The sequence below is a fragment of the Kogia breviceps genome, chromosome 6 (genome assembly GCF_026419965.1).
Source record: "Kogia breviceps isolate mKogBre1 chromosome 6, mKogBre1 haplotype 1, whole genome shotgun sequence".
Lineage (NCBI taxonomy): Eukaryota > Metazoa > Chordata > Mammalia > Artiodactyla > Physeteridae > Kogia > Kogia breviceps.
In genome coordinates, this window is record NC_081315.1 from 63,650,697 (window position 1) to 63,676,339 (window position 25,643).

Sequence of the window (25,643 nt, forward strand, 5' to 3'; positions counted from 1 at the left end):
CAAGCTCCCAGGGAGGGTGTGGAGAGTGACCCGTGCAGGCACACAGGATGCTTGGTGTCAGCGGCAGCAGTGTTAGCAGTTCAGGCCCGTTCTGTGGTCCGAGCTGATAGCCGTGGCTCATGCCCATCTCTGGAGCTCGCTTAAGCAGTGTTCTGCCTTCTGTGGGCACACTGGGAAGGAATCCCCGCTCCTCGTGCACCCCAAAACAAAGGTTTCTTGCCTCTCTGGCAGGTCCAGACATTTTCCCGGACTCCCTTCCGGCTAGCCGTGGCGCACTAACCCCTTCAGGCTGTGTTCACGCCGCCAACCCCAGTCCTCTCCCTGCGATCCAATCTCCGAAGCCCGAGCCTCAGCTCCCAGTCCCCGCCTGCCCCGGCGGATGAGCAGACAAGCCTCTCGGGCTGGTGAGTGCTGGTTGGCACCAGTCCTCTGTGCGGGAATCTCTCCACTTTGCCCTCTGCTGCTGTGCTCTCCTCCGTGGCTCTGAAGCTTCCCTCCAACTACCCCCCAACCCCGTCTCCACAAGTGAAGGGGCTTCCTAGTGTGTGGAAACCTTTCCTCCTTCACAGCTCCTTCCCAGAGGTGCAGGTCCCGTCCCTATTCTTTTGTCTCTGTTTTTTCTTTTTTCTTTTGCCCTACCCAGGTACGTGGGGAGTGTCTTGCCTTTTGGGAAGTCTGAGGTCTTCTGCCAGCATTCAGTAGGTGTTCTATAGGAGTTGTTCCATGTGTAGATGTATTTTTGATGTATCTGTGGGGAGGAAGGTGATCTCCACATCTTACTCCTCCTCCATCTTGAAGGTCTCCTGCACTGATCTGTTTGTTTGTTTAGCACTGCACAGCATGTGGGATCTTAGTTCCCCAACCAGCAATTGAACCTGCGCCCCCTGCATTGGAAGCGCAGAGTCCTAATCACTGAACCACCAGGGAAGTCCCTGCATTAGTGTAGTTCTGAAGAAAACTAATTCTTACATATAGGTTGGTCACAATAATGAATAATATTGCCATTACATACATATCAGTATGGACTGATACTCAGATATTTATTTTCTACTTTGGGTTATAATCCAATAATACCTTATTTTGTTGCTCAAATTGTTCCAGTTTTGGCTACTGGGAACTTTTTCAGTTCGTTCTTGTACCCCTTTGTCTCAATCTGTTTTTAACGTAAATCACATTATTCTTTTATCTTTATCTCTTTATTCTCCCATTTCAGATATTTGTATATCTAAAGTTTTATTGTCAATGAATAATGTAGGGTCCAAGTTGATGAGCAGGAGTCAGGACCACCAAGATATTTTATGTCAAACCAGCTCAACATTTCAGTGAGATAATTTCCTTGAGGTTAAATTAAAAAGCTCAAATGCCAGGGTTTATTATTATATATGTGTGGGTAGATATTTTATCCAAACTGTCTCATGTGCTTATTTAGATAAACAGTGTTGAAATGGTGTAAGGCCAAATCTTTGCTTCTGACCTCATCTTGTCCAGTCTGTGCCACATGCCATTACCAGGTTAATTTTTCTAAAGTATAAGTCTACATATGTTACTTCTTTATAGCCTACAATAAATCCCTAGTGCTTACCAAATAAAAGACCAAATCATCAGCCCAGTATTCACTACATTGCATGCCAAGGCCCCAAATCAGTTTTTTTTTTTTTTTTTTTTTTTTTTTTTTTTTTTTTTTATCCTGTATGCGGGCCTCTCACTGCTGTGGCCTCTCCCTCTGCGGAGCGCAGGCTCCAGACGTGCAGGCCCAGCGGCCATGGCTCACGGGCCCAGCCGCTCCGCGGCATGTGGGATCCTCCCAGACCGGGGCACGAACCCGTGTCCCCTGCATCGGCAGGCGGACTCCCAACCACTGCGCCACCAGGGAAGCCCCGCCAAATCAGTTTTTTAAATCTTTCATTTCTCATTATTTTCCTACTTATAACATATGTCCCTGCCACGTTGAACCTAAGCTCATAAAGATGTTTTTTCCTTTTTTTTGCCTCTATAGTTTCACTAATGTTGCTGATGAGAAGCAACACCCATTTCTATTCACCTTGCAACAGAAATATTCCGTTTTCCCCATCTAATCCATTTCTACCATTGTCTGTCCTGCCCTGTGGTCTGGGAGGCTGACATGTGGTTCCCAGCAATACTGTCTTTCTCTCTGCCTTCCTGGTGTGTTCAACCAATGGGAAGCCCAGAAGGACATCAGAAAATGAGGTCAGGGTAGTTTTCCCCTTGTTTCCTTCCTGAGGATTTACCCCAGGCTTCTCAGGTCCTCTCAGGGCAGCCGTCACACAGCTTTCTCCTTTGGGATGCAGGTAACTGCTCCCTCCCCTCCTCCCAAGGCCTAGGGATGATAACGTGCAGCTGTTGTTGCACAATCCCCTGTCATTTCCCTGTACCTCCCACCCACACCTTTGTAAATGGTCTTCATTAAATCCTTGTATTATCACAGTTTGAGTGCCATCTATTTCCTCTTGTGACCCTGATGCTCACTTCCTCTTTAGAATTAAAACCACTTCTTTCAAGAAACTTTCACTTACACTTCTCACAGGATATCATCTTTCCTTCTCCTGAGCATAAAATAGCACTTCATCTAAAGGCATTAGTCAAAGTTTGCATTTTCTTTGAGGGCTTTTCTAATGCCTTCTTTTTGAGTGCTAAGGGGAAGAGGACCAGCTTATTACCCTTCGTTCCTCATAGTCCCTAACAGTGTCCTGCGTGGTACTAGGTACTTGAGACATTATTTGCTAAATACATGAATATTTGAAAACATATCTTCCAAGAGTTATGTTTGTTAACTTATACAGAGTTCTCATTCACTTGAGAAAGGAAGTGGGATTTTTGCAAAGAATGGGAAAATTAATGTTTTATTCCCATACTCAAGATGCATTCTATAGAAGACTGACAAAATCATGTTGATTTCTACTTTACTATATTCCCAATAGCTAATTCTGAGAATCTTGGAAAAATGAGTTGGAAATGACTTGATTGAATTTCAGATGATGACATTCTACAGAACATTTCCAAATATTCTGTATTCCATTCCACCTCTTTCAAAGTTCACCTTCTCTTTCCTGTTTAACCTCACCTCATTATTGATAGATGCATTGTGCCACAATTAATCCAAATATTACATAACGTAATTTTCATTTGCTCTACTACTTTATAATTATTTACCAGTTTCTTATCAATTTGTTTGTATTAGCAGGGAAAGTGCTTTCCACTTCTTTTGTATCTCACCACACTCTTGTATTTTACAAGTGGTGCTTCATTAATAGACCATCAGAATTCTGAGAAGTCTAGAGAAGTCACCATCCCTTTATTTGCTAAAATATAGTTTCAAAATATAGAGCTATTTTTGTGAACTGAATGTTTGTGTCCCCCTGACCACAAAACTCATATGTTGAAACCCTAACCCCCAGTGTGATGGTATTAGGAGGTGAAGCCTTTGGGAAGTAATTAGGTTTAGATGAGATCATGAAGGTGAGGGCCCCATGATGGGAATACTGTCCTCATAAGGAGAAAGGCCAAAATTCTCTCTCTTTCTCCAATATTTGAGGACACAGCACAAAGGTGGCCAACTGCAAGCTAGGAAGAGCATCCTCACCAAGAAACTGAACTGACTCATACTTGATCTTGGACTTCCCAGCATTCAGAACTATGAGAAATAAATTCCTGTTGTTTAACCTGTTTAAGCTATGTTATTTTGTTATGGCAGCCCAAACAAGCTTTCTTCATTTGAAGAAACCAAAGTCAATTTTTATATTAAGATAACATTTGAGAGACTTAAATAACTGTTATTCTTGAATTATTATTCAAAATAATGCTTAGTTTACAAAGCCCTTGATTATATTTCTCAACATTCACAGATACTGGGACTTACCATTGTTTTTTTTAGAAAGTATGCATGGCTCTCCTTCTGTTGATGTCTCTCTTGATTTGGCAAAGAGAACACAGAGGACAGCAAAGGGTCACTATATAGTCATCACAAATGGATCCCTGTTTGAAAATATAAAAGAAACAGAAATGTAAAATCCACCTATCTGGGAATTAAGACTTTTGGATTTTCAAGACATTTTGAAGAGAAGCAGCAGGCATTGATCCTTTGAATTTGGAGTCGGGATGGTTACATTCAGGAGAATGTTAGTTGATTTCTCTATATAGCTTCTGTCTCTTTTTATGACATCAAATGTTTTTCTATACTTTGTGACATTGAAAATAGAAGATACCTCACCAAACTATCAATATGAGGGTAAAATAAGGAGTTTCAGGAAGTAAAATCTCTTTTCTCCTCTACCAGCTCCCTTTCTCAGGAAGCTACTAGAGGATGCCTTCACCAAAGCGAAGGAGCAAACCAAGAAAGGTATAAGAAACCAGAGACTAACATGGGGGAGCGGTTAATGGAATCTCCAGTCATGGTGAAGGATATCTCAGGGCAAAAGCAGAGCACCAGGAGTGAAAAGCATCTAGTTCAAAGGGTAGCAGGTCGGGGAGTGATTTCATCAAGGAGAGGAAAATGATAGAAGGTCTGATGTATTGAATGTTTGGGGAAGAGATTTAGAAAACCGGGAAAGAGTTTGGGACTGCACTACTCTTAAGTAAATGAAAAACTCCTAATGAAAAGGCCAAGCATTATTAACAGTAGGAAAAACAAAGTTTAGTAGAAGAGGCAATCATAGTTCACTACATGATTCAACTCAACTCTGAAGAGCAAGCAGAGCTCTCATAATATAAATACTAACTATGGATTTAGCCAACATTATATATAACTATATTGGAAGGAGTGGGGTAGGGGTAGGGTGCATGTCCATGGTGAGAAAGGGGGAGAAAACAGAACTAAATTCTCATCTTCCACAGTAGGAAGTCCAGAGACAATGCCCCAAACTGCAAAGTCAAAAAGTAGCGATACAAGTCTACCATTTGGAGATATGGAGGTAAACACCCAAAGATCAGCCTTGGGAAAGAGGAAGGGAGAAAAGTTTGGGGACTACTATTTTCCTTAACAAACCTTATAAATTAGATAATTTTAAAAACTATGTGCTTGCCGAGCTTTGTTAACTAAAACGAAAGCTGTACTAGAAAACAGGGCTGGGGGGATTTAGTGAGCCAGAAATCATCAGCAATTTTTGGAAAAAAAAATGAAGCAGATGGGATTACATTGATGGAGAAAGTAAAACAGAGCTAAGGAACATGAAACCTAACATAGTCAGAGGCATGGTATTAGATAAACCCCAAACCAAAAACTCTCAGTTCAGAAAGGAGGAAGAACCGGCTGGAGAATGAAAGATGAGTGGTTAACTGATGCCAGCTTGAGCAGCTGGGCCAGCCTAGAGGTGCCAGCTGTGGCCTTTCCTGGAACACAGCCTGCAGAGCAGTTTAACAGATGAACCTAATGTGGGCTTTGGGGCCCCAGAGGAGAAGAGGGGTGAGATAAGTGGGGCAGCTATTCACCTATCGCGTAAGAGGTCAGACTCTCAAAGACCACAAACACACTAAAAGAAATAATAAAAGGTAAAGACATTTTAGCACGGCTGAGAAATCTAAATCACTCCCACCCATGAGATAGCCAAATTATTTTACGTTTGGTATTCATAGAATAGTATTTTTTCCTTCTTTTCTTTTTTTGGCTGAATAGACCTTTCCTGGTTCCTTTTGTTCCCTTTAGTAGTTCTAGATGTTCCACAACTAATTTTTATTAGCAATGACCCTTACATTTTTACCCACAACTTAACATTATATATTAAAAAAAATTTTTTAACATCTTTATTGGAGTATAATTGCTTTACAATGGTGTGTTAGTTTCTGCTTTATAACAAAGTGAATCAGCTCTACATATACATATATCCCCATATCTCCTCCCTCTTGCGTCTCTCTCCCACCCTCCCTATCCCAACCCTCTAGGTGGTCGCAAAGCACCCAGCTGATCTCCCTGTGCTCTGCGGCTGCTTCCCACTAGCTATTTTACATTTGGTAGTATATATAAGTCCATGCCACTCTCTCACTTTGTCCCAGCTTACCCTTCCGCCTCCCCGTGTCAAGTCCATTCTCTACATCTGTATCTTTATCCCTGTTCTGCCCCTAGGTTCTTCAGAACCATTTCTTTTCTTTTTTTAAAGATTCCATATATATATATGTTAGCATACAGTATTTGTTTTTCTCTTTCTGACTTACTTCACTCTGTATGACAGACTCTAGGTCCATCCATCTCACTTCAAATAACTCAATTTTGCTTCTTTTTAATGGCTGAGTAATATTCCATTGTATATATGTGTCACATCTTCTTTATCCATTCATCTGTTGATGGACACTTAGGTTGCTTCCATGTCCTGGCTATTAACATTATATTTATCTTGAGATTCATCTACATTGTTGTGGGTATCAATAGTTCATTCCTTTTTATTGCTGAGTAGTATTCTATTATATGGATAGATCACAATTTGTTTATCCATTCACCTGCTGGGGGACATTTGGGTGGTTTTTAGTTTGGAGCTATTACAAGCAAAACTGCTCTGAACATTTGTGTACAAGTCTTGGTATGGATATATATTTTTGCAGGGTAAGTATCTAGGAGCAGAATGGCTGGGCCAAAAAGTAGGTGTATATTTAACTTTTTAAGAAACTGTATTTTACAATTCAATCAGCAGTGCATGAGAGTTTCAGTTCCTCCATATCCGCTCACACTTGGTGTGGTTTATGCTGATTAATTTCAGCTATCCCAATAGGTGTGTAGTGGTATCTCATTGTGGTTTTAATTTGCATTTCTCTAATGACTGATGATGTTGAACATCTTCTTATGTGCTTATTTGCCATTCAAATTTTTTCTTTTTTTTTTCTAATTTTATTGTTTGGGTTAAAAATATATACTTAACATGAGATCTACCCTCTTAACACATTTAAGTTTACACAACACAACGATTTGAAGAATCCCCAAATAATTATACTGAGTGAAAGAAGCTACACACTGTATAGTTCTATTATATAAAATGGTAGAAAATGAAAACTAATCTATAGTGAGAGAAAGCATATTGGTGGTTACTTGGGGAAGAGGGGAGGGGAAAGAAGGAAAGATTACAAAGGGATGTGAGTAAATTTTGGGGGTGATGGATATGTTCACTATTTTGACTGTGAGGTTTCACAGGTATATACATATGTCTAAACTTATCAAATTGTACATTTTAAATATATGCAGTTTATTGAAAGTCAGCTATACCTTAGTAATGTTCTTTTTATTAAAAAATGTGTATTTATCTATCAATGACAGACAAAGCCTTTAGAATATCTTTGTTTCTTCCTCTTCCTTCCAATCTTCCAAATTTTGTCAAAACCAATTGAAGTTTTAGTTTCAGACTGTTATTAATTTTTCAAACTCCTAATGAGCATTTAAAAAATTGATTATGTACTAAGCCTTTAAAAATGTTGATAACTTTCATGTTAAATAGTCATAGTGTAATAAATAAAGAGCTCCTACAAATCAATTAGAAAAGACAAACAACTCAATAAAAAATGAACAAAGTATATGTACAGATAATTTATAGAAGAAATGAAAAAGGACAATAAATTTTCAAAAAGTTGCTTGATCTATCTAATAAAAATTTAACTAAGACAACAAGGAAATATCATTTTTGCCTCTCTGACAGGCAACATGAAAAAATATTATATTGGCACACATATAATATTAATAAATTATAAATTGACATAATCTTTTTGAAGGGATACTTGACAGTATTTTTCAAATTTTGAATGTGCATATCCTGTGATCTGTCAATCTAATCTAGTACACCATCCTACAAAAATACCAGTGCATGTACAAAATCATATATGTACAACTATTTAAACTGCAATATCACTTAACCTTTCATCAATAACGAAGTGATTAAGTATATTATCTCTATGATGGAATACTATGCAGACATTAAAAAGAATCTGTATTACAGACATAAAGGGGGTCTACCATATATTAAGTGGAAAACACAGGTTACAATATAGTATGAACTCATTAAAAAAAAAAAAAGCGATAAAAGAGCCCTGCAAATCCCAAACCCCATATGTCTAGAGCTATAGCTATAGCTACATCTAATCTATATGTATATGCCTTATAGGCATAGGAAAAAAAAACCTGAGGAAGGAGACCATCAAGTTACTAATAGAATTTATCACTGAGTAGAGATTTTCACTTTTTATTGTACATACCTCTGTGTTTGAATTTGTCATAAAATTACCTATATATGTATTATTTTGTATAATTAAAAAAGTAAGAAATATTTTCAAATGAAAAAATAAAATAATTTCAATGGAATAAAATAAGTTCCTAAAATATTCTGCCTATTTATTGATATTTGTTTCCTGTGATGGTTAATTTTATGTCAACTTGGCCAGGTCATAGTACCCAGATATTAGATCAAACACTATTCTAGATGTTTCTGTGAAGATAATATTTCAGATTAGATTAACATTTAAATCAGTAGACTTAGAGTAACCCTCCATAATGTGGGTGGGCCTTATCTAATTAGTTGAAGGCCTTAATAGAGAAAGAACGACTTCCCCTGAGTAAGAAGGAATTCTGCCTGGTGGGCCTACTTACTTTACAGGGATGGTGTAAGGATTAAATGATGTAACATATGTAATATACCTGGGGCATAGTAGGCTCTGAACAATCCTCTTCCACTGTATGACATACATTGCAAATACAAGAGTTGTTTATTTTCTAAGGTTTTCACAGAAACGTAGAAGGAGGCCCCATAACCAGAGGATCTATTGCTACAGTAATGGAATACAAGGTTGCAGATGCTAAGAAACTCCTACTAATCAAATTCAGATGATGGGTACCATCAAATTTTCTCCACGTTTATAACAATTATTTTGAACGTGGGCGCATACTTGAGTGATACAGTATCATAAGAGACTCACCGGGATGCCGTATCGAGTCCTGTAGAGGGTCCTCATCGCAACACTTGTTCCACAAAGACAGCATTCATTCATATCAGATGCAACTTGACATGCAAGACACGTGAAGCAAAATATGCCACAGAGACCTGGACACATGAAATCAGAGGTACAAATTACTCCACTCTGCCCCCACCACAGTTGAAAGTTAGTGTGCGTTCATGAATGGTGGTCCAAATCCTGGGGCCTTTGTCACACATCCTGCTGCCAAGTCCATCTTCACTGCTTTTGCTCAGCATCGCATCAGCTTCTCCCTTCTCCCCACCCAATCATTTCTGGAATAACTACACCTGTAGTTATTCTGTGTTAGTCTGTATTCTTTTTGTAGTACTGCCTTCATCCATGTATTGAATGATTCACTGAAACCTAGCCATGTTCCAGAGGTAATCCTCAGTACTGACAATGCCTCTGTCTTAAGTCTAGAAGGGAAGTTAGATAATATGAAAAGTTCTCTAACAGAAACCTACTCAGGATGCCAAGGAGTCACTCACACAAATTGGGCCTCCAGTGCGCTGGGAAGGAAATGTTGCTTGATCTGAATATTGAAGGATGATTAGGAATTTTATAGGTAGAGGAAAGGGAAAAGAGCCTCTTTAGATAACATGGTATGTCTCGGCAATGGCTGGTTTTCATTCAGCATGGCTGGAGCCAGGGATGGGACGGGAATGAAGCTGGACCCACGGCGGGTTGGAGACTGGATAACGAGGAAGTACGAGTGCTAAGAATGGGTCATGGAAGTCATGAGGAACCTCTGAAATATTTTAAGAAGGGAGAATGATTTGGTCAGATCTACAATTAAGAAATTCTGTATGAAGATATTAAGCTCATATTAAGACTTGTAATTCACTTATCCGAGTAACAATACTAGGGGTTAAGGGATTAGAATGTTCATCTTTAGAAGGTTTTATTATTGTGGTTTCATTATCACTATGATATGCAGATGTGGAACTAATGTCCTGAGAAGTGTAAGTCATCACCCCAGGTCATCCAGTAGGGCAATGAGAGCAAATCAGTAAACCCAACTGTTCCATTTCCTAGGTAATTCTTTCCCTCTGTGCTTTTAAAAAAATATTATTTTTAATATCTAATATTACTTTAAATATTATTTTTTTTTATTTTTTACAATCTACTTTAAAAAATTTTTATTTATTTATCTTTAGGTTTGGCTGCGTTTGGTCTGCGTTGCTGCGCTCGGGCTTTCTCTACTTGAAGAAGGCGGTGGCTACTCTACGTTATGGTGCGCGGGCTTCTCATTGCGGTGGCTTCTCTTGTTGTGGAGCACAGGCTCTAGGCGCACAGGTTTCAGCAGTTGTGGCTTGCAGGCTCTAGAGCGCAGCCTCAGTAGTTGTGGCGCACGGGCTTAGTTGCTCTGCAGCATGTGGGATCTTCCCAGACCAGGGTTTGAACCCGTGTTCCTTGCATTGGCAGGCCGTCCTTAACCACTGCGTCACCAGGGAAGCCCCCCTTTATGCTTTTCTATGTAATTATTAAGTCGATTTCAAATTGCAATTCTACTGATAAATTAAAGGTTAACAAGGTTTCCTTTCCGGTCTCAGAACACTGTGTAGACTTCAAAGAGGCCGGAAAACAAAGACAAAAAGGAAAACCTCAGAGCAAAACTTGTTATATAGGCAGGTTCGTTTATTTCCTGCTTGGTGTTAAGAACTAAGCATTTGACCTCTCTGACACACCCATCTTCTCTCAAACTTCCTCTCTCCCAAGTTTACTTAGAGAGCTCTCATAAAAGAAACAAAACAAAAAACAAGGAGAGTCAGAGATATTTTACCCAATGAGAAGTTAATTGCCTTTAGAATTCTTTGTTCTTAGGTGTGTAACAAAGCTAAATGTACAAATAAAATAATTCTTCTCTGAGCTCATGCTGAAACCATGGATGAAAATTATCCCTTGTTTACTGGGCACAGTGTAACTATAAAATAATGAGTTTAATTTATGTGTAACAAGAGCAGTCTTTTTTTTCTTTAATCAAGTAAAACTTGAAATGTCTCTTTTAGGATGTATGGTCTATTTATAGTCATTAGACCAAGTCTGTTCATTATTAGTCATCAGCTTTTTTCCTGTTATCTTAACTCCAGAACTTATTTTGGGAGTAAAACTTTTCTTCGAAGGGTGGAGAATAAGTAATTTACAATCCGTACAGGCTTTTTCTGTTAACAAAGCATTGCCTGACACACAGGGCACTTTGGCATCAGTGGGGAACGTTTACTCCACAATAAGGGAGGAATGAAGGAAGGATTGGGTCTTTGGTAATTCACCTCCGCATCAGTTACGGGGGCACTTTCCCCAGCACTTACAGACGCCGCAATCGCTGAAGCAGTCACACATGCCCGTCTGCCAGTTAGAGGTTTGAGGAACCGGACCATTTCCAGGCTGAGTTACAATGACCACCGGAGATGGAGCTTGCATTTTCGATGCAGGGTCTTAGTGGCTGTGGTCTGAAAAGGAAAAACTTGGTGTAAGTAGCCTGGAGGTTGCTCTTGGAAGCCTGTTTTGAGGGACTCGCGGGCAGGTGAGGCAATTTAGACCAAGTGACTTGTTGATCTTTGAAGAACAGAATTTCTGCAGAGGCCCCTGGGGGAAGGGATTCACTGAACTGGTAAAACGTGACAGATTCTTCTCTTGGCGTTAGGGAACATAACAGGGTTGTTAAGAACTGTTTTAAACAGGTGCCTGGTCTCCACACAAGACAGGGAAACAAATGAGGAAACCTGTGATAATGACCATGCCGACTAAAAATTGTTGCGCGCTGTTTGGTTCTACAAGAACCAAGTCACCAGCCACAGCAGTCGCTGACCTTCAACACACCCTGAAAGGAGTTCAGGGCGGTGATCAGGAATGCGGGGCACTGTGTGCTCTGGGAAACACTGTTAGGACAGGCCTTCAGAGAGTTAGATGTGTTTTTTTTTTTTCCGCGGTATGCGGAAAAAGGCCACTGCTGTGGCCTCTCCCGTTGTGGAGCACAGGCTCCGGACGCGCAGGCCCAGCGGCCACGGCTCACGGGCCCAGCCGCTCCGCGGCATGTGGGATCTTCCCGGGCCGGGGCACGAACCCGTGTCCCCTGCATCGGCAGGCGGACTCTCAACCACTGCGCCACCAGGGAAGCCCGAGTTAGATGTTTTTTAGGAGAAGATTTTATGAGCCCCATTTCTTACATCTTCTCATTATCTAGAAAACCACTAAAATCATTAACGGAGGCGTCTGCCCCTTGTGACCAGCAGCAACCTTCTGCCAAAATGTGTGCTTGATGGCACGTGCTCCCTTCACTAAAACCATGTAGTAGTGACCTCCCCTCCGACCCCTTCGCATTAGTTCCTCAGAGCTATCTGAGAGAGGCTGTTCTCCCAGGCTATAATCCTCATTTGGCTCCAAATAAAACTTAACTCACAACGCTCACGTTGTGCATTTTTTTTCTGTTGACAAAAGGAGTAGCAAATTACGGAAACAGACTTCTGTAAAACTGCACCATCCTAAGCTTTTGTGTACTTGCAACCTTTCTCCTCTTGCCCCTCTTTTATGTTCCCTTTTGTTGTGGACTTGTTTCTGATGAGCAGTTGTAAAGGAAAAACTCCCCTGTTTTCTGTCTACTCACAGAACACTGTCACCTGTGATCACCAAATGTGTGGTAGCTTTTTTCCACACCAAGCAATTCTGCAACACCAGCTGGGGGTCCATTGGGTTGCACCCTGCAGGCCTGCAAGCCCTGTACTTGTCCAGAGACCGAAGAAAGAGCCCAGAGTCAGTGAGAGAAACATCAATGGTTTAATGGATAAGGGGATCTTACATTTCTGAAGCAAGGTCCTGGAGTGACAGCCCACCAGTCTTCTCTCCCAGGGCAGGGGATGGCGGGAGGGGGAGGTTACCAGTTTTAGGGGGGATTGACATCAGGTTGGCTCACTGGTTACCAGGGAAACCAGCAGAGGAGCACAGCCTCTCACCACCCCTTTGATAAGCTATCACAGGAAGATATTCTGATCTAAAGCTTAGAACAATCACTAGCTGGGGCCAGGGGCAAGTACGTAGGTATTTGCTGATTAGGGAAGGTCAGTCATCTGAATAGAATGTAGGTGAAGCAGGGACTGGTGGAGCAGAGAATGTACAGAGAACAAGAGAACAGACATCTTGGGGAGCCTGCCCATACAGTGTCCTACAATTTAGTTCAATTCTGACACTGTCTACAGGAGACAGTGTCAGATTCCACGTGTTAAGGGCTCAGTCCCACAAGACTGCCCTCCCTCCCCTACTTCTGATGTCAATTGTAAGACTAGGTTGTCACCTGTGCTTCTGACCAAATAGATCAGAGGTTCCCATGACCCCTTCCTCAGGTTTGATAAATTTGCTGGAGTGGCTCACAGAACTCAGGAAAATAGATTACTTACTAGATTATTGATATTTACTAAGGCTATTAAAGGATACGAATGAACAACCAGATGAAAAGATACATAGGGTGAGGTTCAGAACCTGTGAAGTTTGGGGTGAGCCACCCTCCCAGCACACCAACCCCAAAGCTCTCTGAACCCTGTCCTTTTGGGTTCGTATGGAGCCTTGATTACATAGGCATGATTGATTAAATCATTGGCCATTGGTGATTGAACTCAGTCTCCAAACCCCTCTCCCCTCCCCTGGAAGTCTGAGAGCTGGGGCTAAAAGTTCCAACCCTCTAAACAAAGATTGGTTTCCCTGGCAACCAGCACCCTCAAGGGCTTTCCAAAAAGTCACTTCATTAGCATAAACTCCTCTGTAGTTGAGAGGGGCCTGTTATGAATAACAAGACACCATTATCGCTCTTACCACGTAAGACATTCCAAAGATTTTAGGAGCTCTGTGCCATGAACAGGAAAGAAGACCAAATATGTATTTCTTATTAAAAACCACAATATCACAGTAGTCCTCTCCAATCTTCCTGCATCCAAGTTTGTCCTTCACTTCAAATTTACCTGGAGCCTGTATCCCTCTGACAGTGCTGTCAGTGTTGACAGACCCTTGGTACGTGTTAGGGGCAAGCCCTGATGGTGTGCCTCAGCAAAGTTTATTATGAAGTACATTTTGTTAGGTTAGTCCTAATCTCTCTCCATCATGAGAGGCAGTGTGGGGTCATGCAACATTGATTTGATTTGAAGTGAGAATATCTTTGCTCAAATTCTGGTTTCCTACACCGTGTGATCTTGGACTAGTCATTGATCAGCCTAGTTATTTAACTAGTCATTTAAATTTCCTCCTACTAATCTGTAAAAATGGAAGTGGTTTCTGACCTATCCACCTTCTGTGCTTATTGAGAGTACTTTCTTTTGTCTGGTATTCTGAAGTGGAAATGTATTACATCTCAGTGTCTAGCACACTGCGAGTGAATCAAGCATATAAGAAGTACTTAATTCAAGAAGACAAGGAAAAGTACCTTCTATGAGTACCTTCTATGAGATAAAGTCTAGGGATGAATTTAATGAACAATAAAAAAAATCAGGGAGAATGGCTAAAATGTACAAAAATGCAGCACGGAAATTTCTTTTGATGATTTCCACAAATATCTACTGGCAATAATATCAGCTAATATTCATTGAGATTCTACCCTATATCAGGCACTGTGCTAGACTCACACTGTCCACTTAATGTTACAACAGCCCTGCTAAGTAGGAATTATTATCTTTATTGAGTTGATGAGGAAATGGAGGCTCAGAGAGTTTAAGTAAATTATGAAATTCAAATCCTTCTCTGGCTCACTCCACAGTCCCTGTCTCTCCCTTTGCGCCTTAGCTTTAAAGCCCTGCTCCATCACAGCACTTATTACAGGGTGGCATTTTCATTGGTTTGTTGTGATCGCCTTGAGAACTGGAACTCTCTTTTCATATTTATTCCTTTAGCACCAACTTTAATGTAGTCTAATAGAAGGTACTTTTCCTTGTCTTCTTGAATTAAGTACTTATTATATGTTTGATTCACTCACAGTGTGCTAGACACTGAGATGTAATACATTTCCACTTCAAAATTCAGGACAAAAGAAAAACACTAAAATTTAAAATACAGTGTTTTGAGATACTCAGGCAATGTGATTATACTAATGCTTTCTTGTATTATTTCCCTCATTGGGCAGGGTCAAAAACCAGCAAATTACCTCCATTGTTCCATATTACTTTACACTTTTTCTATTTCTTGAATTAACTGAGTTTCTTTCTAGATTGCATTGCTCAGTAATGCCTGGCTAGTTTGGTAGTTCCCGTGGACAAAAAGAGAGAGCAGTATATGAAACAAGGCAACATCTTGAATGTTTTTCCACACAATTGAAAGCGTATCAACAATGGTTCAAACATGTCTAAATCTGCCCAGGCTTCATCATAGCTAATTGTAAATTAACCAGGTCTATCATTATAAATGGTCCCCTGAGTCCTAGCAAACAGCCTCATGTGAAGGACACAATGTTTTTGGATGACTATTAAACGAGTTTATTTTTATTTTTTTTAGAAAGAAGGAAGAAGCTTTAAAACGTTTTTTTAAAGGCTTCTGTCCGTTGAACTTTATCACCATCAGAAAACAGCTCTAGGTATTTCCCTTCCCATTAGTGAGTGTGGTCTGCAAACATATATTTTTCTAAGTTTTAATAAAATGATTATAGGTACACAAAGAGAGGACAAAATCTGACATTAAGTATTAAAAAAAATCTTTAAAATGAGAGAAATTTAAAAGCCCCAAGGTTGACAAAATGACAAGGTAGGAACAGATAATTCACAAAAGAAGACATGAAAATGACCTTAAGTATATTAAAAAAGATGTTCAAACTCACTCAATATTAAAGAAATGCAAATTAAACACTTGTCAGGTGGCAAAAATTAGAGTATGCAACACATTCTTTTGGCAAGGCTGTGGAGGAGCAGGTACTCATATATTTCCAGTGAGAATGCAAACTGGTGCAACCATTCTGGAAGGAACTTTGGCAATACTTAACAAAACTACACTTAGGCTTACCATTTGCCCAAGTAATCCCATATCTAGAAATTCATCCTGAAGATATACCTCCAAAAATGCAAAAACACATATGCATGAGGTTATTCCTAGCAGCATTGTTTGTTTTTGCAAAATAATTGTAAGCACCATATGGGAGACAGGTTGAATAAACTATGGTATACCCACACAGCAGGTGTGTTATGCAGCTATCAAAAAAAGAATGAGGATGAGCTCTATAAACTGACATGAAGTAACTTCCAAGATATATATAAGTGGGGAAAAAATGTACAAAAGAATGTTTTTGGTATGATACCCTTCATGTAAGAAATAAAGGGAAATAAGAAATCACACATGTATCTGTTCAATTGTGCAATAAGAAATACAGGAAGAAAAAACCAGACACAAATGAAACTTGTTATGTTCAGGGTAAATGAGGTGGAAAGAATGAGAGAGTGGAAATGGAGTAGCAGGGCTGGGGGCAACACTTCTCTAAGTGTATCTTTTCATATGGCTTTGACTCTTCCAACCATGCTAATATTTCACATATCAAGTCAATGCATAAATGGATAGTCAAAATCAACCAGAATGTGGCAGGATCCCAAAATGCAATATAAACAGTAACAAATAGACCTGACTGTATTACAATTAATATTATAACCACACTGAGGAAGAAAAAGGTAACCTAAATAACCTTGGAAAGTATTTTGACTATATAACATAAAGCTATAAAAAAATAACTGACATAAATATTATACTCTAGTTAGTAAACTTGTTTTTCACAGGGGTATGAATTAGCAATTCTGAAATCTATCTGTCTATCTATCTATCTATGGCTTGAATAATAAACTGTGGATAACGGGATTGAGATTTTTCCCTGTCAGAGAAAGAAATTACAAATAAGGAAAGGAGGACAGCTAGTATGAGTCCTGTTGGATTGGAATCAGTGGTATGAACTCATGGTTATTTACACACACACACAGTTGTAAATGAGGGAGTAAGACTCCTTTGTGGGGTCTTTAAGGGTCACTCCAACACAGCTATGGAAACCCCATTCAGAAAAGCATATGAAATTAAAGAATTTATTCTACTCACAGGTCCTAAAGGGGGAGGCATGACATGCCCAGAGGGCCATGCAAAGTCCCTTAAAAGCCTGAAGTTTGGTAACAGCAGGCATCGAGAGAGCAGAGCCAGGACTCATGGGTGAATGCCTTTATTGAGGGTCATCAGTGGGGTCGCTTGTGGCATGCAGGAAGCATTCTCACTGGGTAATTTAAATGTAACTGGGTCAAGGTGGAAAGTAGGAAAAGGGTAAGATGGGGAAGTCATTATAAGGCTTATGAACACATGTACTGGGGATGGGTACTTAGAAGTGGGCAATAACTTGGTAAAAGTTCAAAACAAGCACTTAGAAAGCCACTGAGGCAACAAACAACAACTTTACAGTACACACACACACACACATACACCCATACACACAGAGAGATACAGAAATGTGTATACATGTATGAATACATAAATATTTCCTAGCCCTCTCCATTGAGAGGACCTAGAAGCAACAACAACCCACTATCAATGAACACACCTTGTGCCCAAATCTTGGTTTCTAAATACCATATTCCAATTAAAAAAAGAGCCTGAGTTCATTAGAGAAATGGATGATTCCAGGGCTGGGAAAGGGAAGTACAAGATAAGCCTGGAACATCTTGTGTACCAAAAAGTAAAAAAGGGTGCAAATATGGATTAGAGATAGGACCTCAGAGCCAACTTGATGGCTCTTCCAATGGCTAAATCTGGGACAATTTGTGTAACCAAACAATGTTAATATCCGATTATAATTCATAGACTAAACTATCCCTAACTCTCTACTGATATAAATAAAAGAGTAAATTTTATTTACTCTGAGGGAGAAGGGGGGAATTCCCTGGTGGTCCCCAGAGGTTAAGACTCCACGTTTCCACTGCAGGAGGCAAGGTTCGATCCCTGCTCAGGGAACTAAGATCTTGCAGGCTACACGGCATGGCCAAAATAATAATAATAATAATAAATAAAATGAGGGAGAATTCCCATTAATGAATATAGAGTGAGTGACAGAAATACAAGATCACCATTTGGCAAACACTACAGTAATAATGGTTATAGGCAAGACTCACAGATGGATGCTAAAATTAGACTTTGAAAGTATGATGAGAAACAACATGTTTACACATCTTAAAGTATCTCCCCACAGGCTACTTATTAATTACAAAGAGAAAAACAGCAACTTTCTACTGGATAAATCTGGCAGACACTATCTTAGTCAAGTGACCACAGTTGATATTATCAGTAATGGGACATACTGATGTGCTCCAGAAAGTGGAGACAATGTTATGACTGGGTATATTAATAAATCTTATCTATGGGAGTGAAGTTGACTAGAGCAAGCCTAATCCTGCAACAGGTAAAGAAACAGCAATCACTCATATTAGTCAGGAAAGGGAAATGTTTGGTATTTTGTGGCTTGGATAATGTTTAAAGTTCATCTGTGTTCAAATATGATTACGGAGCATTAGTGTTTTTATTTGATCCATCATGGTCTTATCTGATGTTGATGTTCTGTGAAATTGTTCATGTGCTAGAGGGGAACATCAAGACCCAGTGGGAAGGACAATATGGATGGACCTTAAAGGCATTATGCGAAGTGAAATAAGTCAGACACAGAAAGATAAATACGATATGATCTCACTTATATGTGGAATCTAAAACAAGCAAACAAACCAAACTCATGGATACAGAGAACAGATTGGTGGTTGTTAGAGGTGAGGGGTAGGGTGTGGGAGAAATGGTTGAAGGTGGTCTAAAGGTACAAACTTGCAGTTGTAAAATAAATAAGTCCTGGGGCTGTAATGTACAGCATGGTGACTATAGTTAATAACACTGTGTTGTATATTTAAAAGTTGCTAAGAGAATAAATCTCAAAAGTTCTCATTTCAGGAAAAAATTTTGTACCTGTGTGTGATGCATGTTAACTAGATTTACTGTGGTGATCATTTCACAGTATATACAAATATCAAATCATTATGTTGTACACCTGAAACTAATATAATGTTATATGTCAATTATATCTCAAAAAAAAAAAAAAAAAAAGACCTGGTCTGAGGGCCAGGCCAGCTTGCTGCAACACCAAAGCGCCTAGCTCACAGCACTGGGCCAGCTCCACGATGGCAAGAGCTGCTTTTCTCTTTCTTAGGACAATAGTGGGACAATTGGTAACATTTGGATAAGATCTGTAGATTAATTAGGTGATAGCAGTTTGCCAATATTAATTTCCTGGTTTCAGTATTTGTACTATTGTTATGTAAAACATTAACCAGGAAAGCCAGTGAGGGGTGTATGGGGACTCTGCGTATTACTTTTTTATTTTTCTATTTTTTAGGCTGTGCCGTGTGCATGTGGGATCTTAGTTCCCCGACCAGGGATTGAACCTGCACCCTCTGCAATGGAAACGTGGAGTCCTAACCACTGGACTGTCAGGAAAGTCCCTGTTATTTTAAAAAATATCTTATTGAGAAATATTTTACATACTATAAAATTCAATCATTTAAAATGGATACAGTTCAGTGATTTTAGTATATTCATACTTGCATAACCACCACCATAATCTAATTTTGAAATATTTTAGCACACATCCTTTAAAGAAAACCCATATCCATTAACAGTCACTCCCCACTTCCTCTAGCCTCCCCTACGTCCAAACAATCTCTAATCTGCTTTTTTTGTAACTGACTTCGTTTAGTTCGCATAATGTTTTCAAGGTTCATCCTTACCACAAGCATGCATTAGTACTTTTTTTTTTTGCGGTATGCGGGCCTCTCACTGTTGTGGCCTGTCCCGTTGCGGAGCACAGGCTCCGGACGCGCAGGCTCAGAGCGGCCATGGCTCACGGGCCCAGCCGCTCCGCGGCATGTGGGATCTTCCCGGACCGGGGCACAAACCCGTGTCCCCTGCATCGGCAGGCGGACTCTCAACCACTGCGCCACCAGGGAAGCCTTTTTTTTTTTTTTTACTTCTGAATAATATTCCATTGTGTGGATATGTGGATATGTCATTTAGATTGCTTCTACTTTTTTGTTATTATGAATAACGCTCCTATTACTGTCTGCGCACCACACAGGTTTTTGTGCGGACATTTGTTTTCATTCCTCTTGGGTGTCTATCTAGAAGTGGAATTGCTGGGTCAAAATAACTAACTTTATGTTTTGCATTTTGGAAGGCAGCTATGCTCACCACTATACCACCAAGGCCATGTTTAGCATTTCGCACTGCTTCACATTGTTTTCCAAAACTGCTGCATTTTGTTTGCGGGTTCCATCATCGTGGCCAACATTTGTTATTGTTTGTCTTTTTGTGTGTTATTGTTCCAACATTTTTCATAAATCTGAAATTATTTCTAAAAAATAAGAAAACAAAACATAAGAGAATATGGGAAGAGGAGAGCCCCCATAGGACTTAGAGTGAAAAATACAAAAGCAATCTGTTACAAAAGCTGCAAAACGTACAGTCCCAAATCCAAGTAGTATATAATGTAAACATAGCCATAAGATTTTTAAACTACGGTTGCGTTTTCCCCTTATAATTCTTAGGAACCATCCTAAAGAATTTCTCTTTTTCGTATAAAACACCATAAAATGCATTCAGAATAGCTGAAGCTTATTTAAAATGTATTAGGTTTGTCCTTTTATATGCATTAAAGTGGTTTTTTATTTTGGTTTTGGCTTTATTTTTTAATGCGCCATAATGGCTTTTTACTGCTTTTCCAATAAAAAAGAGAGGCTAACCACTGTGGATCTCACAGAAAACACTGCGAAAGAAGGTTTAGTAAGTGAACAAAAATGGGGGGGAGGAGGGAAGGTGGCGGCGGGCGATCATTCAGGGCCTGCGTTATCTATGGGTGTCTTTGTAGGCAGGAGTCTATCTTGAAGGGTAGGATCATCAGGTGATGGAACGAAGCGAACTTGCCTCTGGCTGTGCTCTGGCTCCCTTGCAGGGAGAAGGGACAAGGGCAGGACAGTCCGCCGGCGGCGGGGCGCGCCGGTGTCAGGCTGAACCAAGTTATCAAACCATCCGGGCCCATCAGCAGCCTCCGCTTTTCCCTTTGGAGCGGAGAACCCACTCGCTCCCCGTCTCCGGCGCACGCGGGAGGTGTGGCCTCGGCAAGAGCAGGGCCGGGGGTTTCAGCGGGGAGGGGCGGAGGGTGGGGTGGGCTTCTCACCGCCGTGACCTCTCGCCCCTCAGGATGGTGACTGCGCGCAGCGTGGCGGCGCAGAAGGTGTTCTCCGCCAGGCACCCACGTTCCGCCTCCCAGTACGTGAGTTGTGTACCCGGCCGTCTCCTCTGCTGGGATCCGACTTTTTGCCCCCGAATCCCTCCGGACAGGGGGGGCGGAGCCCGCGGGCAGGGTCGGTCAGCTCCAGGCGGCTGCGTCTCGCGGACGCGGGGAGGGTCCGCGAGGCTGGGACCCGGGCTGGTCCCTGTCGCCGTAGGCGGCTGGACCTGCCGGACTTGGTGGGAGCCGAGATTGGCCGGGCAGGCGCGAGGGAGCCCGGGGTCTGAGACAGGGTCGGGGCGCCGCTGCCCGGCACCCTGCCGCTCCGCCAGCCGCGGCCGCTCCGTCTCACCAGGCATTTGTAATACATTTTTTAAAGTTTTCATCAGATGAGTGGGCTGATCAGCTCACTTTTGATCAGGAAGTAAGACAGAAAGAAACTGTCATCGCCAACCCCCTGCCCCTGGCCCCAGTGATTTTAACACCTCTTAGGTGGTCCCCAGATTCTACTTCTAGTGCACATGCCTGGTTTTCATTTTAGTAAGAAGCAGCCACAGCTTTCTAAACAAACTCGTTCTGTGGATTCATGAAAAAGGAGATAAATTGCAATTGTGCCATTTCTGTTGCTCACCGTTTTTACAATAATCACCTTGGTTTGGGGAAAAGGAAGCTCCCAGTCCTGAACGTAAGCTCTACAGGGGCAGGGAATTTTTGTGGGCTGTGTTCTCTGAGGTAACGCAGAAGCTGAGCGCAGGGCCTGGCACACAGTAGGTGCGCATTAACACGCCCGCCACCGCGGCCTTAGTGCGTGATGCCCGCTGGAGCCGGTGCACATCAGACACAGGCTAGTGCTGAGCCCTGAAAACCACTTAAGCAGTGGCAGTTCTCCCTAGAACTCCTTTAGACCGCCAGACAGCCTATGTCCCAAACCCCAGTACTCACATGACAGAAACCATAGTTTTGGGTGATAGCTTCCCATATTTGGGGCCTGGGAAGAAGAGGCGTTGCAGGAAATGCTTTACAAAAAGGAAATTCAAACTTTCTTTTGTATTCCTTTTTAATAATCAAATATCAGAAGAAAACAGGAAAGGCTATACAAAATGTTCGGTGGTTATCACTAGGTGATTGGCTGGTAGATATTTTTAACTTTTATCTTTATAATTTTGTGCATTGTCTGAAAAAATTTTTTTACAATTAGCATTTATTCCTCTTATAATCAACACAAGGAATACCCATGTTGTAAGCAAAAAGCAAATGCAGTGACAAAAAAAAAAAAAAAAAAGAAAAGATAGTAAAGGGTTGTGCTGATTATCCTATAGCTGTCTGAATTTTTTTCTCCTTAGCCCCTGGCCAGTGCCTGGCACAAGCTGGCATTCAGTAACTACTTACTGAATGAATGAACTTATACCCTTCCCATGATCTCTCTCAGGAAAAACATGTTCATTTAACTTGCTTATTTTTTTTTAAGAAGTCTATGCTGTGATTTTGAATAGAATGATCTGAAGATTTCAAAATAAAAACTTGCCTGCAATTATCTGACCATCCTTTCCTTTTCCTAACTGTCCTCACTCAGTACATACTTTATATATCTGTGTATTCAGATCGGCTGCTGATAGCCCTTAAAGCAGAGACTGGAGCATTCTCTGAGTGCCTTTGAAGTTCAGTCAATGGTAAATCTGCACATTATGTAGCCAGCAGCTTCGTGGGAAATATCCATGTGCCGACTGCCAGTTAGTCTGTACCACAGTTTACTTTCTCAGTGTAGGTGGCCTCAACAGTCTTTAGCCTCAAAGTCAAAAGCTCTCGGTTTCTGTTTCTTTCGGCTGCCTTTTTTGAATATGGAAAAACTGGGGCACTCCAGGTGTTTCTGTGGACTTCAGCATCTAGAACTGAGCAGAGATTGGGGACCCCGGGAGGTTTCAAGGTTCACCTCTAGTGAAGGTTACCTACAGCAGCGGGGAAGCCTACTCCATCCGGCCCAGCCCAGAACAACAGCACTAGGAACCAGCGCCCCAGACTTCTTTTTGACCAATGTGGCTTATTCTGAAAGAGGTCTTGTAACTCCTCACATGAGATTTCTTACTCCCGAAAGAGCTTCCTGATAGCTATCAAACAGAAGAGAAAACAAGCACGCTTATTCCTGTGCAGCTCTGTGGTTTAAATATCATTTCACAATTCTAGGGATCCTTTAGGTTGCAATAAAATAAAATAAAAACGAACTCAAAATATCCTAAACGGTTCCAAATCTCTTTGCTTCAGCCATTAAATATACCCAGTAGTCTTTAGCCTTAACCATTCAAGGTAAAGATCGAAAGCAGGAGTTAAGGGGAAGATAACGAAAGATAACTTCCCTGAAATCATTTTAGTGCCCAGTAGTGTTTCCAAGAATTTCTGGGACCTTGTCTACAAGCTTGTCTCCTCCGTTCAGTGGTCTTCAATGCTTACTGTGCATAAAAGCCACATAGAGAGTTTGTTTACGATGTAGATTCCTGGGCACTATCCTCCGAGATTGTGATTTAGGTGGGATGGGCTGGGGTCCAGGAATCTGTACCGAGCACCCTCAGGGCTGCTGCCCCTATGGCATAGGGTGCTGTCATGTAGTGAAATGTGGCCCTCTGCATAGACACAGCTTGGTGAGAATTAGAAAAATACCATCCCCTTCTCCAAGCAGCTGTAGCCATGCCAGGGCCTCCAGCTTTCCCGAGGAGCGTAGGCTGAATTAGCCCCACTCACACCTGGGCTGCCTGCCCATGCAGAGGCCTGGCATCTCAGGAGATTCCAGCATCAGTGCTCTTACAGAGGACACTTTGTAACCCACTGCCCGGGGCATTTTTATTTCTCTTCTGTTAAGAATAACTGCAGATCCAACCCACGTTAGCAAACATTACTGGGCACCCAACGTGTGTAGCGCTTGTGTTAGATATGGTAGGGGTTCAGGAGAGTCTGTAGTTTCCTCTCCACAGCCGGTAGCTCTACCCATCACTGAGGGACTACACAGCTGTTTTGTTTCATGTTGTCTTTGATGCCACAGAGCAGACAGGTGATGAAAAAAGTTGGTGGGGGCCCACTCCGGAAAACAGAAAAATGGAGGCAGGAGGAACTGAAATGGGAATCTTGGTGGACAAGCTTTGAAGAGAGACTGAAACCCCTTTCTTTAGAAGACCCCTTTCATGGAATGACCTCAATGCCCAGAAACCTTGCAGGATTTGGCCCACATTTTAAACACCCTAATTTCATCCGTTAGTTTTAGTTACAACTAACCGTATACGTGTCTCCCCTGCCCTGGAAAACCTCACTTTTGAGAAGGACAGCCCCTATCTTATTAATATTAATTAGCATTAATCTACTACATTAATTACATTAATATTAATATATCACTTAGATTTTCCTCTTCTTTCTAGTGTTTATCAGTGTTAAATTTTATTTTTTTTTGCTTTGTTTGAAGCATTTCCATTTCCTAATTTCTTGTCTCAGAAGTTAACAAATGTGAGGTGAGAAGGGTCTCTTTCTTTATACATATAAATAAAGCACCAGAATTTAAGTTTGAAGCCTTCTAGTCTGTTTTTCTTACTGTCATACCAAAAATTCAAGGATTCCCATGATTCATTAGCTAAATCTATAAAATCCCATCTTCTTTTTCTAATGGAAAAAAAATCAAGCAAAATAGTTTCAAAAGACAAAGAAATTAGATTAGCACAAGTAAACATGCCTATGTATGAAAGAAAGAGTGAAATTAATGATCAAGTTATAAACACAATGCCTAATATATGTATCCTGCTGAAAGCAGTAGTTGATGAGGATTCAAGACTACCTTATGAAACGCATGACATCTCACACATGCCTGGCACATGTTGAATTTGACTAAATTTAAAGCAGTTAGATAAGAGAACATTGGTCTTTCAGCTGAACCTCAAAATATTGCATGTTAGAAATAATAGCAAGAAAATCAAATACTTTTTAAAAAACTCCCCCCCCGACCCCCCCACCCCCCCACCGCCCGCCGCCAGGGTTAAGATAAGCTTTTAAAGAAGTGCTTCATTTCAAAGTACTTACAGTTAAGAAATAGGTTCTGGGCAGGCTGTATCTTGTGGCTTGAGAGAGAATCTCACTAGAAGTGAAAGATACAGGAAAGAGAGAAGTGTGTTTCCATCGCAGTATGCAGTACAAAGAACATAATCAGTGGTTTTTCATTGGCCAGTGCAATCTGGGCAGAGGAGTGTTCAAGGTATGTTTCTGTTCTTTTGAAAATGAAAGCATTTCTTGCCCCCCAAATTGTGTTCCTTCTCCTACATTGTGTTAAGTACACTCATGTATCTTTTTTTTGGAGGGGGGGGAAGATTTGATTCATTATATAATTTGACTGGTTTTACATGTCTGGCAGAGCTTACCAATTTTTAAATTTTACTTTTTCCCTTTAATACAATAAATAAGATTTAGTGTGTATTTATTGCCA

General features: G+C 40.9%; 1 protein-coding gene across 1 annotated transcript in view; it reads right to left on the bottom strand.

Moving 5' to 3' along the window:
- The window catches only part of LOC131758666 (placenta-specific gene 8 protein), a 33,433-nt gene extending 8,110 nt beyond the window's left edge, over positions 1 to 25,323 (bottom strand). The window contains exons 1-4 of the mRNA XM_059067002.2: positions 25,244 to 25,323; positions 11,250 to 11,390; positions 8,902 to 9,026; positions 3,878 to 3,993 (exon numbers count right to left, since the gene is read on the bottom strand). Of these exons, the coding sequence (XP_058922985.1) occupies positions 3,889 to 3,993; positions 8,902 to 9,026; positions 11,250 to 11,361 (342 nt within the window). The 5' untranslated portion in view covers positions 11,362 to 11,390; positions 25,244 to 25,323 and the 3' untranslated portion in view covers positions 3,878 to 3,888. The remainder of the gene's footprint in view (positions 1 to 3,877; positions 3,994 to 8,901; positions 9,027 to 11,249; positions 11,391 to 25,243) is intronic.
- Between the last annotated feature and the right edge of the window lie 320 nt (positions 25,324 to 25,643).